General features: G+C 38.8%; 1 protein-coding gene across 5 annotated transcripts in view; it reads left to right on the top strand.

Annotated features, from left to right (window-relative positions):
- gpc5c (glypican 5c) overlaps positions 1-17,367 on the top strand; it is a 123,833-nt gene that overhangs the window by 23,618 nt on the left and 82,848 nt on the right. For all 5 annotated transcript variants that reach the window (XM_079875465.1, XM_079875464.1, XM_079875462.1 and 2 more), the window contains exon 3: positions 7,133-7,851. In XM_079875465.1, coding sequence (XP_079731591.1) covers positions 7,133-7,851 — 719 coding nt within the window. The remainder of the gene's footprint in view (positions 1-7,132; positions 7,852-17,367) is intronic.

The following is a 17,367-nucleotide window of genomic DNA, read 5'->3' on the forward strand; positions in this document are numbered from 1 at the left end:
TGTTTACAGAGCATTTCTGAACTCAGGGTTCAGATTTGAGTGGATTGAGTATAGTCATTAATTTCAGTATGGTGCAAAAGAATGCCTTTAATTGGCAAATTTTCTTGAGAGCAGTTAAATGAACGGCCTTTCACTGATAAAGTCGACAACGTGTAAACTTGTCTCATTTATTAAATGGTTTAAGAACAACTTTTTAGTATTCACACCGATTGAAATCCAGTGACACATGACAAAAAGAGGCCTAATTTTAACACTAAAATGTTTAGGTTCAGTCATTTTAATTTATTTATTGAGAGAGAGGATTATTATTGTTTACAAAGATAAAAAAACAGTAACTTATACTATAATTTATTTATATACAGTATATCTCGCATCTATGTGTTGGAACTTAAGCTAACCATTAGTCCATGAGTGCTTTGTACACTTAATATCACCAATGTCTAGTTGTAGCAACAAGCAACAAAATCTTGTAGCAACAAAATCCATTCCCCATTTGTTTATCAGCACAGAGCAGACATGTTCTCTTCATTTAAATTAATTTCTTCATCTTGTTGTTCAATCTCATTGCTCTCGTTCTTCAGCTTATCATGCTGAAGCTGCATTTGGTAATGTGACGTGTTTTCTCATCACAGCTGTTTTAGTCAGAGGACAGGGACGTATGTATTGTCACTAATTAAAGTGGGATTTTATAGCCCCCCTACAGAGGTGATGAACTCATATCTGCATCTGACCCGTATGAAACACAAGCCCTTGGCTGGATTACGGGGCTTTCTGGGGTGGAAGATGATCGACAGATGATGTACTCTTCATGTCTCGAACCAGCCAGCCCCTCGAACGCTCTGAATGCTGACCGCGGTCATTGAGGAATGCAGCATGGCCTTGTATTTAGGGTCTTGGCCGTGACAAAAGTGGGTCACTCACTGTGGTTTATCAGGTTTACTGGATCAAACTTGTAGTTTTACAGTTGAATCCAGTTCAAAAATGTGTTCATTAGTTTCTGTATGTTTAGTGCACTAAGACGTGCATGACATCAGGGAATGTTTACATATTCTAGCAGAGTTTGATGCGGAAACACCATTGTCTTTTATATCTTATCTTTCCACTATCATTTTTTCGGTTTTACTCATCTGACTGAATGCTTTCGCCAGCAGACTGTGCGTTTAGGAAATGAGTCTTGGTCATTAGGTGGATTAGTCATCTCTAAAAGCCTTTAGTAGACCCTCTTAAGAGGCTATATAACATCCAATTACATGGCTATAAATCTGGCTCCCATCTTGGCTCACTGGCATCCCTGCAACACTGCTGTTCGCCAGCTCACAAACCAGTAACGTACAATGTTACTTTCCTCTGGAGCCCAGTGACCGGGATTAATTCTCCCACTATAAACCTTTATTTCTCTCCATTGAGCTCATTTGGATTCAGAGGAGATGCTTGAAATGGAATACTAGCGTATACTCTTGCATGCTGTGTGGTTTAGTTGGTATACTGCCACTGTCAATCTGTGAGGATTTTCTCATCCCTTGTCTTATCTTTAAAAGGGACATATCATGCTAAATCCACTTTTTTAGCCCTTAAATGCATTTTGTTGTATATTTGGAGTGTTTAGAAGTACAGAAAAGTTGAAATTATTCTCTTCAGGTGCTTCGTTGATATCTTTATATTCTGTTTTGGCCTTATTTTTCAACCTGTTCCGATTTTTCTGTTATCTATGACGTTTTGTGAACTATTACGTCACAGTATTTGCAGCGGAACTGCCAAATAAGGACATTGACTTCCAGCCCAACACTTCGAGCAATCCGCCATTTTTATTTCTCGCTGCAATTTTGTAGTCCAAGCTAAAAGATGCAGAAGTTACGAGAGGGTAAGTTAAAATGTTCGGTTGTTGGATGTGGTAACCCACACGCTTCATTACACCGTCTAATGTAGATGAACTGCCGCGCTTGTGACAGGGCGTATGTTTAACTGAAAGAACGAGCAGAGAGAGAGAGAGACCCGGTCGCGCGCACGCACTCTCTCTCTCTTCAGAGCCAGGCGAAAATGTAAACAAGACACGTCTCCAAACTAGACGCTGTCTTGCTCTCTCTCCCTCGCACATATTAATCAAAATAAATCGACACGGTGGTAAAAGGTCGGAAGACCAAAGTTTCATGTGTAAATAACGTTACAGTTACACACCATTGCGATACATCCATATGAAGACGTTGTTCTGCAGGTTCGTCGTCTTCATTTTCATCTCGCTCCGGCTCCGACTCTGGCTCGAACATGTAAGGCTGGCTGGACAAGTCTTCCGTTGTTGACATTTTGTTAATAACGTGTGAATAAAAAGTTTCTGTGCCGCTAGATAATCGTATCTCTGCTATCAAACTACAAAAATGGCTGAACGGGGTGGAGTTGAACCGAGTGTCACCTCTGCATCCTGGAGAGGGGGCGGGGTATGAAGTGTCTCAATTGTATTTAAAGAGACCGCACCAAAACGAGTTGCTCTCAGACGCACATCAGAAAAGGGGTAGAAAAGGGGCCTGTGGAGCTATAATAATGAGGAATTCAGACCCAAGCATTGCATTTCCGTTTTATATAGACTACAAATGTATGATTTATATGTAAAAAGGAACGATTTAAAAGCATGATATGTCTCCTTTAAAGTAGTGCATATTTACATATATGAATAATTATTTGAAGTGTTTGTTTTTTACACAGTGAAAATAGCCTGTATTTGACCGGAATTCCAGAACTGTCAGCAAGCTGACTATCTAGATAGCGCGGTGAATGTTTATGTTTGTCAATGAATGGGACGCTAAATATCATTTTGGCTTTTATTTCGATTTTCCCAATAAATAGGCAAGAATAAACCTGGTGTCTTCCATGATTCCTATTCCTTCCGACAACAAAGCACTTGAATGCGATGGGCTCGTAATGACAACTTCAGAAGTGGGAAGTAGGACATTTCCGATGTGAAGCATGTGAAGGCAGCAATAGAATGTGATTATGGACCGATACCAATCTGCAGCTGATTGATAGGAGCATCCCTATTTTACATATTGCATTCTGCAAAAAATATCATGAGTAGCATTCTGAACATACCCAAAATCTTAATTTTAGGGCAAACCGAAAGATAGAATCAGTAACATGTTCTCTATAAACCAAACAAGCCATTTAAAGCTTTGCAATTTGCCCAGTAATAGTTCTGACAAATCAAATGAACAATGTCTGGCAGTTCTGCTCTAATGGTGAAGCACTAATGGAGCAACAAATGGTTTCAGATAGCTTTTCCCCAGCTGTCAGACCACTGTTGGTTTCTGTACAGGACATTAAGTTTGCTGCGTGTGCTTGTCTGAGCAATGTCAGCCTTTATGTGGGGTTTCTCATGGGAGATCTCCTCTCTTCGTCCTTCTCTTTTTTTTTTGTCCTATGTTTAAACACCAATTTTCATAATCAGAATCATCCCTGATTCTTCTGGAATTATTGTTTAATTCCATCTGAGCAGAAGTACATCGTGTAAGCTTGTCTTTAGACGTAAACACTGAAAACAAAATGGGTAGAAACCTTTTTGTCTCAGAAGTTGCTAGGGAATTTCACTAATAATAAATAAAAAGAAACAGCGAGAAACACATTGAATTAAATGTGAATTTTTAAACTAGAATAGACTGAAATAGTATTTTCGGTCCAACTTTATATTAAGTGGCTTTAAGTACTATGTACTTACATAGAAAAACAATGTACTTATTGTGTTCATGTTGTATTGTAAAACACTTTTGCTGCTAATGAGGTGTGATACGGGTAAGGCTAGGGACAGGTGTGGTATGGGTAGGTTTAATGTAATTACAAGTGTAATTACATAAATTAATTACAGCTGTAATTACATGCAGGTATTTTTAAAATATAAGTACAATGTAAAAACATGTGTGTACAGTGTACACTAAGTCCATTGTATCAAATTATTAATTTCATTGTTAGTACATAGTAGTTAAAGCCACTTAATATAAAGTTTTTATAAAACAAATTTTTTTTGTAAAAGATACTCCAGGTTTTTTTTTTTTTTTTTGCCAGAGCTGTGGCGTGAGGCCTCAAAGCCAAACAAATTCACCTCTCTCAACTCCTGTCTCCTTCTCCGTCTGCTTGTCCACTTCTGGTGGTTTTACGGAGCGTTCGTGGCATGAGGCTGCCCTCTGAAATGCTGTAACCTTACACTGGCACATTCTGCTGGTGGTTTGCTGCTCTCATTCCAACCATCTCGCCTATACGGGCACACATCTACAGACACACACACACACACACACACACACACACACACACACACACACACACACACACACACACACACACACACACACACACACACACACACACACACACGCATGCACATTTACAGTTCATATGCAGACTCGAACACACAGCGGGACATGGCAAGTGGCCTTTCCATTCCTTACTTTCTCCTTCTACAATGCTCGCTTTCCCTTTTTTTCTTAGTGGCCTATTGGTTTGCATGTGCTCCGACACTTTAGGCAGTGGCGCTGATATGGGCAATACGAGTTTGAATCTGTGACATTTCACAAATCTCTTTCCTGTTTCTTCTTCCCATCACGGACCTCTCTGTAAGGTTATTGTGAAAAAAAAAAAATTAATGTCATAATGGTCCAGTAAGTGTAATTCTTCCACAGTCTCTGTGTGTGATAATGGGGAAGGATGCGAAAAGTGTAACTTTTAACATGGCATCTTCATAATGCAATGGTATGAGATTCTGAAACCGCAAAATACGATGCAGCAATAAAGATGTCTGTATCACATACATGTACATAGATGCACAATTTAAAAAAAAAACAGTGCAGAAAGAGTGCCAGAACACATCCTGTGTGAACGGCACAGCTGTCGTGATTGGGTGGAGTTTACTTGTTGTCCTGGTCCATTGTGACGGCACTGATGGAAGTTTCTGCAGCTTATGGAGTGAAATGGAGAGCTGTGCTTCTGTGTGTGTGAGAGTTCATATGTATGTCTGTTGACCGGTCTCAGTTTCGGTCCAGTTGCCGCTGTTCCTCCATCCCCTAACATGCCTTCAGTCTGACATCAGTGGCCTTAGAGAGAACGGCACCCTGGGTACAGCCTGTGTGTGTGTGTGTGTGTGTGTGTGTGTGTGTGTGTGTGTGTGTGTGTGTGTGGTCATGCTCGACTACTGCGCAGCTGAATAGACAGGCAGCTCCTGCATTAACAAACCACTGACCAAACACAAGTCTAGGCACGTGTGTGTTTGTGTGTGTGTGTGTGTGTGTGAGAGAGAGAGAGGGCGACAGAAAAACCACAGAATAGAGCCACAGAATCCCTTTCCCTCTTTTATTTGTCCTTCCTGTGGCACAAAAGTTTTGTGACTGGTTGAAAAGAAATAGTTCAGCTATATGAAAATTGTTGTCATTTGCTCACCCTAATTTGTTTTAAAGTCGCAATGGAGCCAAACTAACCCTATATGTTACAGTACATGTTATTAACCCTATATGTTATACATAACCCTGTTTTTTTGTAAATGCATATCTTATTGTGAACAATTAATTCATTATAATGATGATTATGATGATATTTTTTAATTGTTTTGACCTTCTGGACCACCCTGTAAAAACTCTTGTTCATCTTCCTCCGGTTTTGAGTTCAGTGCTCATCTCAAAATCCAACCAACAACTAACTGATGGATAGAACCAAGTCCTCATGCTATTTTTTTTTTTTTTTTGATAATCTGTTACACTCAGATTCCGTCGCAATACGGAAAAGATGATCTGTCTCTACTTCTGTTTCATTGCATCTTTAATATTTTTTTCTTCGGTGGAACAGAAAGTTAGACAGAATGGTTATGCTGCTCTTTCCATACAATGATACAATGAAATTGGCACAGGGTCTGTCAAGCTCCGAAAAATGACACAGAAAAAAACCCCATCACAACAGTAGTTCATTTGTCTTGTGTGCTATATTCCATGTTTTCTGAAGCTGTAGTAAAATAGCTTTGTGTGAGAAACAGACCGCAATGGAAGTCTGACAGTATAACTTTGTAAATCTTGCTTGACAGCCGTGGTCACCATTCACTTTCATTGTATGGAAAACATACAGTATGAACTATTCCTTTAAAAGGCAGAGACCTCTCTGAGTCATTTTTATAGGTTGATTTCTCAGGTTTTTTTTTTTTTTTTTTTTACAAATTCTTTAAGTGAACAAATCATTCTTGTTCATTTCCATGCCCTGACTAATATTTTTAGGTAAGAAATAAAACAATAAATAAATAAATAAATAAATCAAATAGTAGTAAAAAGGCATGCAGTTCTGGACATATCTCTTTTCTTTTCTTTTTTGTCGAATTATTATTATTATTATATATTTTTTTAAATAAAGTTTGGAACTTTAATTTCCGTTTTATTCACATTTAATATAGAATTCCTTTATTTTATTTTATTTTTTTATTTTTTTTTAATTTTTTTTTTTTTATTGTATTATTATTATTTATTTATTTTTATTAGCAGTTCAAAACTTCATATGCTTATGTTAAAAATTCATGTCTTGGAGAAGTTTTGATTTTCTTGTGTGTGTCTAGCTATTACACACCTCTATAAGACAAACAATCTCATTCTGACTATAGCATGACTCTGAGACTATTGTCACTTTTTCTATAGCTTGATTATTAATTGAGCCCAGCATTTGACAAAATGGGGTTCTCAACTCTGGCCCTCAAGGTCCACTTTCCTGCAGAGTGTAGCTCCAACCTAGATCAAACTCACCTTCCTTTAACTTTCTAGAAATCCTGAAGACCTTGATTATCTTGTTCAGGTGTGTTTTATTAGGGTTGGAGCTAAACTCTGCATGAAAGTGGACCCCGAGGACCAGAGTTGAGAACCCCTGACTTAAACCAATAGTTCAGTAAATGCTCAACCAATAGAATGACATTGAGGCGGATCTATCCATTTGTCTGATCAATGGCTAATGGCTTAGAAATTGCATACTTCACTTTTAAAGCTGTTAGACGAATAACAAATGTTCTCTTCAAATATTTCTTGTGTTTTGTATTGAGACTGTGTGTGAGTGTGTGATTTGTGCATGTTCTTATTTTGAGATTTTTCTCTTATGTTTATACTAATTTAAATCTTTTCTCTCTCTTTTTCAGATATGTTCCAGTCTCTAATATCATTCTCTCAGAATCAACTGATCTCTCTGTTCGAGACCACATACTCTTCCCTCATGTCGTCCATCTCTCCTCACATCGCCTGCCTCTTTACTGACCTATCTCGCTTCCTCCAGGGCACCGGCAATGTCTCCGTTGAGACCGCTGTGCACTGTTTCTTCGACGGTCTCTTCCCGTTGGTCCACACTCGTATAGTCAATCCCGGCATGGCAGAGAGCATTGACGCAGATACTTCAGACAACAACCAGCTTGGCGACTGTCTCCGCATGACGAGGCAGGACGTTAACCCCTTTGGGTCGCACCCAAAAGCGATGGCAAAGGAGCTTGCGGATGCATTGCGGGCAGGTCGGGTGCTCAGCTTGGCGCTCGGTGTAGGATCAGAGGTAATGAACATTACGGAGACTGTGGAGTTATCGAAAGAGTGCACGCGCGCTCTGGTGCGCATGCAATACTGCTCTCATTGCCGTGGGCTCACCCTGATCCGGGCATGCAGTGGCTACTGCCTCAACGTCATGCGCGGGTGCTTGGCCAGCCTCTCGGAGTTACACAGCCCATGGAGACAGTACGTCACCGTGCTGCAGGATCTCTCACACATGGTCGCCGGAGCGCACAACCTGGAGCTCGCTTTGCTGGGGATCAGAGGTCAAGTTGAGGAGGCCATTCTCTATGCTCAACTTCATGGGCCCAGGCTAACTGCCACGGTGGGTATCAGTGTGCATAGTTTCAATTGTATGCTATAGTAGGGCTGTGAGATTAGGAAAAATGTATTTTCGATTTTGGCTTCCAAAGATTATGAAAACAAGATACTCAACGGAAAACGATTATTGTGCTGCTTTACATCTGGCGAACCTTCTTTTCCTTCAGTGCGGTGCACTTCATATGTCATGTCACAATACATCGCAATACAAAAATGCAACATGTATCGTGGATAGTGACAATCTGTATTGTGTATAGTTCACCCAAAATGAAAATTACTGTGTGAGAGTTTTAGTGTCAGTATGACATTAAACTACTATATATACTACTATATATAATAATGCATTACATTTATATAGCACTTTTCTAGGTACGCAAAGCGCTTTTACATATGGAAGGGGGAATCTCCTCAACCACCACCAATGTGCAGCATCCACCTGGATGATGCGATGGCAGCCATATTGTGCCAGAACGCCCACCACACACTAGCTTATTGGTGGAGAGGAGACAGGAGATATTTATGGGGATGATTAGGAGGCCATGATGGACAGGGGCCAATGGGCAAATTTGGCCAGGATGCCAGGGTTAAAGCCCTACTCTTTTTCCGAAGGACATCCTGGGATTTTTAATGACCACAGAGAGTCAGGACCTCAGTTTAATGTCTCATCCGAAGGACGTTACTCTTTGACAGTATAGTGTCCCCATCACTTTACTGGGGCGTTAGGACCCACACAGACCACAGGGTGAGCACTCCCTACTGGCCTCACTAGCACCTCTTCCAGCAGCAACTTTGTTTTCCCAGGAGGTCTCCCATCCAGGTATTGACCAGGCTCAACCCTGCTTAGCTTCAGTGGGCAACCAGTCTTGGGCTTCAGGGTGAAATGGCTGCTGGCAAGTTGAATTTTGAATGTAATGTATAATAATGCAATGGGGGAATATTTGTGGGTCCTGATAATGCCAAATGTCTTATGTTACCAGTAAAAAGTGGCCTACATTATTTTAAATATATCTTGTCAGTGACATAGTGCAAGCATATTCATCCAAAATGGTTCTGTATTTTCAGCTTCAGAATTATATTTTTATTCTGGTGTCACCATTGTCCTGTGCATTGGGTTTCCAGCACTTAGGCCAAGCCTATTCATTTCCACACCCAATGTAATACCAAATTTAGCATTTTAATCAAGAGTACATTTTTTTGTTAACCTTTTATCATATGTCTTAGAGTATCGCAATATTGTATTGTGAGTTCAGTATCGTGATATGTATTGAATCATGACATAAGGGTATCATTACACCCCCTATTATTCATTCATTATTATTTTATTCACGAGTTCGCACTTAAATATAATCAGAAAGAGCAAAGATTATGCATATTTGGCGTGTTGTCATTTAGTCTGAATTTAGCCCGAAACCAGAGTACTCCCCCATCTCTGGTTGGGATAGTAATAATCGAGAGAGAGGAGTTGGGGTTGTGGAGGGATGTAGGAAAAACTGTCGTGGGACAGTGGTAAGTCAGCTGTATATATACCTCGTATCGTACTTAATTGAATATCTGAACGTGCTCATCTTGCGTTAAATTGGTTGATTATCTGAATGTGCTCCTTCTGAATGTTGTTAATAAAACATTGTTATGTGCTTTGAGACATGAGGTAGTTTAACGCCGTCTCTTGTGACGCTTTGCAGACTCAGCTCTGGCTGTGAGCATTCTTGTGTTTTGGAAGAGGCATGGCTTTGGAGAGTGCTTTGAAGGGAGGGTGGGTTCTAATGCTTTCAAAGCTAGCTTGCTATTGCTAGCCTCTCTAAAATTGCCTACCCTACCTTTAACCTATTTAATTATTGCAGGTTTGTATAATATTCTGAGTTTGCATTTCACTGAGGAATACTGAATCTGTTTTATGCAAGTTAGACAGTAAATACATGCTTACCTTTACTCTAGAACTACAATAACCATCATTTTCACACAGCGCACACACCTCACTCATGATTTCTCTCAACATGGGGACAGGAGAGGTGTCAGTCAATAAATGGGAAAATTAAGTAACTTGCGTTTCTTGTTTGAAAAAAGTAACTGAGATATTCTGTTGCAAATTAAAAAAAGTAATGTGTTACTTACTGTACTCATTACTTGAAAAAAAGTAATCTGATTACATAACTTGCTTTACTTGTAATGCATTTCCCCCAACACTTGCTGTAAGGCTGTTGTATTTCATTTTAGCTGGCATTTTTTGCAGAAAATCTGAAATCTCATGGAAATCCTGAAAGTTCAGCCAAGTTCACTACTTCTGCGAGATTCTTCTGGTGCCGTGTGTCTGAACAAAGTGTTTCTTAGGCTGCTGTTATCTTGTAGTGTCTGAATGAGGGTTTGGAAATGGGAACTTTTTTGGCAGAATTTTGTTTGTACATTTGTCACTGACACACATACACACACATGCTCTTAGCTTTAAACTTTAAGTCCATTTATCACACGTTAAGTCAAACTAACATTTACTCGCACTTCAAAGCCACTTCATGGGATTGGAAAGACCTAGCCAAAGTGAACCCAGTCACTTTATTTTAAACGTGACACTCCATTAGCATACTGGCATTATACTGTCTGCCAGTGTGTTTATTTTGAAGTCGTTAAAGATTGGTTTGCTTTAAGGGCAGAATGTGATTGCTTAACTGAATTGTGATGATGGCTTTGGCTGTGTTTGAAATGGAATACTAGTGAACTACTAACTTTGTGCAGCATGTATGTTGCCTGCTACTTATTTTCCAAAACCTGAAACCGTATAAAATATGCAATGATATAAACAATAGTATGGGGAATTGTTATAGCATTGCATGTTTTATTTCAGTGGCATTGAAATCTGGAAATAAACAGTGGCTTACCGAGTAGCTTGCAAATGTTTAATTTGAGGAATAATGGCTTCCATTACATAATATGAAATCGACTTATAATTAAAAATTTATGCTCACCAAGGCTGTGTTTATTTGATTAAAAAGACAGTAAAAACAGTATTATTGTGAAAATATTATTAAAATTTAAAATAATTTTTCTATTTTAATGCATTTTTAAATGTAATGTATTCCTGTGATGGTAAAGCTCAATGTTCAGCATCATTACTCCAGTCTTCAGTGTCACACGATCCTTCAGAAATCATTCTAATATGATGATTTGCTGCTCATTAAACATGTCCTATTATTAACATGTCTTATTATTGAAAACAGTTGTGCTGCTTAATTATTTTGTGGAAACTGAAAAAAAAAAAAAAAAATCAGGATCCTTTGATCAATATAAAGTTCAAAATAACATTTATTTATTTTGTTAAATGTCTTTATCACTTTTGTTCAATTTAATAGTTTTTTCCCCCCAACTTTTGTACATCATAAAGTGATTTTGTAGTCTGTCTAATCAGACACTGAATGGATTTCTTTCAGCCAGTAAAATTGCTTTTGGTATTCCAAATTATGTGGGGGATATAATCCTGCAATAAACGATGGAAAAAGCTAGGAGATTGTTTCTGGCAGGCCATTTCTGTTTTCCTCTGCTGCTGTGTGTAAATCTCCACTGTTTTCTTTACACTAAGCAATGAGTTCGAGAGAAAATAGTGAGACTGAAACCCACAGGACTATCATCCTGATAACAAACTCAATTACCCACAATCCCCTGCTTGTATTATGTCCTAGTGCTTTTATCTCCTGCTTAAGCTGTATTCAGTTCTGTCAAAATAATGCATAGCATTTTTCTGCCTCTCTCATTTTTGTATTCTCCTTCCAAAGATCATAAACTGTAGACTTCTCTGCTCTCTGCAAATGTGTGTGTGTGAAGCTGAGATGTTATTAGAAGAATTATAGCAATGGTTTGATTTTCACTGGGATACTTTCCCAAACGGATTGCGGTTGGCATGCCGTCCCATCATGTGTGCTGGCTGAGAGGGCATGCTGAGTGTGTAGTGTGTGTGTGCGTGCTTTCTGGGATCAGGTTTTAGAGGTCTGTCGAGACACTGTAGGTGCTGACAGCGCTGGCTGCCCTCTTGCATGTCTGAAAGACTTCTATTGACCAGCACTGTAAGACTGGGACTAGGGGAGGGAGAGAGAGTAAATCGAGAAGTTTTTAAAAGAGGACTGGGGTGTCTTTTGACATCTCTGTGGTCTTAGTGTGTGGTTTTAAATCCCTTAAGATCAGGTGTCATACACATGTACCATGCTAGGCTGTGATACCAGCTGAACTTGGGTAATGACTTGTATGTGTGTGTGTTTTGCATGCAATGCACATTCCTTTCATTGTCTTTTTAAATTCTGGACTGTCAGTGCTGGTTATATAATTAGAGAGCGCACCTTTCCCCTATTGTTCCTTTTCTTCCCTTTTTTTTGGGAGTAAGAGGTATTGCATATTTATCCTGGCCAAGATCTGGCCAGGAAGGGGATGTATGACTCACAGGTAAAGTGACCAACCACGCAATATATATATATATATATATATATATATATATATATATTTTTACATGACGTTTAGAGGCAGGTAAATCTGAAATCGAATATAACCTTAGGACCCAAAGAGTAATAGCCTATATACAGTAGGTGTGATCAAGGATATCTTGTTTACTTGCCACTAAATCTATGTTCACCTCGCAGTAGGATTCAGCTGTCAATTCTGAAGCCTCAAGATGCGTCTCACATATAGAAAGGCATATATATATATATGCATATATTTGCTATATACAGTGAGGAAAATAAGTATTTGAACACCCTGCTATTTTGCAAGTTCTCCCACTTAGAAATCATGGAGGGGTCTGAAATTGTCATCGTAGGTGCATGTCCACTGTGAGAGACATAATCTAAAAAAAAAAAAATCCAGAAATCACAATGTATGATTTTTTTAACTATTTATGTGTATGATACAGCTGCAAATAAGTATTTGAACACCTGAGAAAATCAATGTTAATATTTGGTACAGTAGCCTTTGTTTGCAATTACAGAGGTCAAACGTTTCCTGTAGTTTTTCACCAGGTTTGCACACACTGCAGGAGGGATTTTGGCCCATTCCTCCACACAGATCTTCTCTAGATCAGTCAGGTTTCTGGGCTGTCGCTGAGAAACACGGAGTTTGAGCTCCCTCCAAAGATTCTCTATTGGGTTTAGGTCTGGAGACTGGCTAGGCCACGCCAGAACCTTGATATGCTTCTTACAGAGCCACTCCTTGGTTATCCTGGCTGTGTGCTTCGGGTCATTGTCATGTTGGAAGACCCAGCCTCGACCCATCTTCAATGCTCTAACTGAGGGAAGGAGGTTGTTCCCCAAAATCTCGCAATACATGGCCCCGGTCATCCTCTCCTTAATACAGTGCAGTCGCCCTGTCCCATGTGCAGAAAAACACCCCCAAAGCATGATGCTACCACCCCCATGCTTCACAGTAGGGATGGTGTTCTTGGGATGGTACTCATCATTCTTCCTCCAAACACGTTTAGTGGAATTATGACCAAAAAGTTCTAATATGATCTCATCTGACCACATGACTTTCTCCCATGACTCCTCTGGATCATCCAAATGGTCATTGGCAAACTTAAGACGGGCCTTGACATGTGCTGGTTTAAGCAGGGGAACCTTCCGTGCCATGCATGATTTCAAACCATGACGTCTTAGTGTATTACCAACAGTAACCTTGGAAACGGTGGTCCCAGCTCTTTTCAGGTCATTGACCAGCTCCTCCCGTGTAGTTCTGGACTGATTTCTCACCTTTCTTAGGATCATTGAGACCCCACGAGGTGAGATCTTGCATGGAGCCCCAGTCTGAGGGAGATTGACAGTCATGTTTAGCTTCTTCCATTTTCTAATGATTGCTCCAACAGTGGACCTTTTTTCACCAAGCTGCTTGGCAATTTCCCCGTAGCCCTTTCCAGCCTTGTGGAGGTGTACAATTTTGTCTCTAGTGTCTTTGGACAGCTCTTTGGTCTTGGCCATGTTAATAGTTGGATTCTTACTGATTGTATGGGGTGGACAGGTGTCTTTATGCAGCTAACGACCTCAAACAGGTGCATCTAATTTAGGATAATAAATGGAGTGGAGGTGGACATTTTAAAGGCAGACTAACAGGTCTTTGAGGGTCAGAATTCTAGCTGATAGACAGGTGTTCAAATACTTATTTGCAGCTGTATCATACAAATAAATAGTTAAAAAATCATATATTGTGATTTCTGGATTTTTTTTTTTAGATTATATCTCTCACAGTGGACATGCACCTACGATGACAATTTCAGACCCCTCCATGATTTCCAAGTGGGAGAACTTGCAAAATAGCAGGGTGTTCAAATACTTATTTTCCTCACTGTATATATGAAGAGTTCAGATGCAAAAGCCTCTAAGTGCAATCTGAAATTTTCTTCTAGAATGATCATTTTTATCAAGCTCATATATTTAAATTCAATAATTTCACTTAAATGGCAATGACGATTACCTATTAATTGTCATTTAAGTGAAATTACTGAACTTAAATATACGAGCTTGATAAAAATGATCATTCTATAATGGCACTTAGAGGCCATTTGCATCTGAACTCTATATTCCTTGCTATAAATGGGAAAAAGTTTAAGAGCTGAAAAGCTCAGTCATTTTGTCTTTTTAACTCGTCTTTAAATTCTTTCTTTCCCCTCTTCCACTGTTTTTTTTTCCACATTCGGAGGGTTTTCATAGTGATTGTTGTATATTTCAACAGGTTTAAGGTCCATTAAGAATTCTACTGCTGAACGGAACGTCAGGATTTACACCGCAATGTTATTCCCCAACTGGAGATGGAAAGGAATTGTAGCCGTGAGGTCAGAGTTCAGCTGAGGTGTTGTGATGTCTCAATCTTGCTAGTTTGGAAGCAGACAGTCTTTCCGTGACCCGTAAGTGCTGTGTCTAAAAGAAGCTGCTGACAACTATGAGCGCATATCAGACAAAAACGAGAAAAATGTAATAATTCATTATCCACCGTTCCAAGCAGTTAATGTGCTGCTCTACCTTATTTCCTCCAAGGTTTAACTGAGGGCTCTAATTACAGTCTTACACAGGAATTTTAATAGTAGCTCGTGCTTTTTAGATAATGGAAACAAGGCCCCTGGGATTAGAAAAGATTTCCAAAGCCCAGAACACAGACAGCGATGAGAGAGAGGTCAGTAAAAGAGTCCTTCATCTCTCTCTCTCTCTCTCTCTCTCTCTCTCTCTCTCTCTCTCTCTCTCTCTCTCTCTCTCTCTCTCTCTCTCTGTCATTTACCTAATTGCTTTATATTTCTCTTTACCTTTTTTCATTGTGGTATGAACATAGCAGAAAAGGATTATTTTATTTTATTTTATTTTACTTTATTTTATTATTGAGCAGTTTTAAGCTTAAATTGTGAACTTTGTAAAGAACACATAATAGTTATAATATTTATTTTCACCCCTTTAAGTGCTATATACTACTTTATATAGGGCCTGAAATATAGTGTATAATATTTCTCTATTTTGTACCCTATTCATGTCTTATCACACTATCCCTTAACAAATTCATCTTTCTGATGAGTGAAAAGTGAGGAATCAATTACCTCACCGAGTTTGTAACCCTCAGTAGAGCAATTTATTTTCCGTTCTGACGCAGAGAATGACTTTAGTGAAAGAGAAAGCCCCCCACTTATTTTTTTTTTTCTCTTTTCTTGTTTCTTTTTGGTCATTCCCCTTTGCTGAGTGTGCAGAATTCGTCTCTTGGTACCATATAATCATTCCTGTGAACACAAATTTATGGATACAGGAAATTATGTGCATTGATGCACTAGGACTTTATGGACTTAAGGTCCATTTGATATGAATAATTAGGAGGAAATGAGAATCTGTGTAGAAATGTTTGGATTATAAATATGGGAGGAGATATTTTAGGAATATTTGAATTTAAACAGTCAGTTGTGTTTGAGTTTGGGCCAGAAGAGTTTAATATTGGAATAGCAAAAGGGGTCTGGAAAGGTTGTGGTTTTGGGAATCGGGAGGAAAGAGGAATCCGATCAGCTCTGATCATGATTTATGCAGCTCTTCGCTGATAACTATGAGTCACAGGAAAGTTTATATAAATGCACTCTTTGTTAATATGCAGCATTAGACCAGTGCTGTGAAGTTCAACAGCCAGGAGTAAAAGTGATCCATATTTGAAAGAAACATATTTGTGTATATGCATTTTATTTTATTTATCAGGCATGTAATAGAAATTTATATCAGTAATCACTATGTGTCATTTATTTTACACAGAGAAAAATTATCAGGCTCAAAAACAATGAGGATCTCAATTTAATTTTATTTTAAATTTTTATTTAATTTTGACTGGACTTGACTTGACTTCAATAAAATGATAACACTATTTTAAAAGCTCCTGAGTCATGATACTGGTAAATGTAAGTAGGTTTGTTTACGCCCACCAAAAGTGGACTGATTCAAACTTAACCAGTACTGTATCATAACACCATCCGTCAGATTATTATTTTTTATTATTAAACAGAATTCAAGTACAAACAATTATGGCATAATTCAACAATCATACATATGTTTTCGTGTTGATACAGCACTTAGAAAAAAGAACAAAAGAGGAACAAACTAAAAGAAAAGAAAAAAAGTAGGAGGGGATGAGGGTCTTAGTCTAATAACATAAGATTGTAACATAACTGGATGATGTTATGACAGAAGCATGACCTTTAGAAGAATTTCCTTTTTTGCTTTTTTTGCTTTTTTCTGATTTGGTTTTCCAGTATATCGTCTTTCAAAATGTTGTTTACGTTGATGTTTTGGAGAGGCAGTAACATTAGAGGCCGTCGACATCCGTTTGCTGGGAAACCAGATTGCAAATCATGTGTGAGTGATTATGAAGAACTGCAGAGAAACTCAAATATACTCGTAAACAGAATATTTACAGTTTAGGGAGATCTGAGAGTAGAGGAGAGGGACGAGACGAGACGGGGAAAGTGAGCGGAACAGTCGCTGAGTCAGCCAGTCTGGGGTCAGATCCTCAGTGCCCTTGTGTTAGTAAAGAGAATATTTTTAGGAGAAGTGATTTAAATCTGGGAAGCTCTATGAAGTGGAGCGTATGTGTCCAGAGCACAAACTTGGCTGAGACAGAGTGAAGAGAGAGATCAAAAACGTATTGGAAACGAATACAGCCATGCACAGCTTTGAAACGTTCATTGTGACAGACAATGTGTTTGTTGTTTGTTCATTTGGTGGTTGTAAATTCCACTTACAGCTTCCAATTAGAACTTCCAGCAAAACATAAAATGTTGGATGTGCCACAATTTGAGCTTCGCTGCTGATTTCGGTTTCTCCCTCTTTTCCTGAGGGTGTTGTGGGTTAGTATTTAATGATCTGGGTTGGTAACTGAAATTATTGTGAAATAAAATCCAGATGATGCATGAAAAAAAAAAATACTGTAGAAAGTATTAATTGGACAAGATTTCACCTCAACCTATGAAGTTATAGTTGTTATAGTTGTTTTCGCTCATTACATTTTTGAAAAGTGAAGGGATAAGTCTTTCATGCCTGTAAAT

This window comes from Squalius cephalus (genome assembly GCF_949319135.1).
Source record: "Squalius cephalus genome assembly, chromosome: 7".
Taxonomy (NCBI): Eukaryota; Metazoa; Chordata; class Actinopteri; order Cypriniformes; family Leuciscidae; genus Squalius; species Squalius cephalus.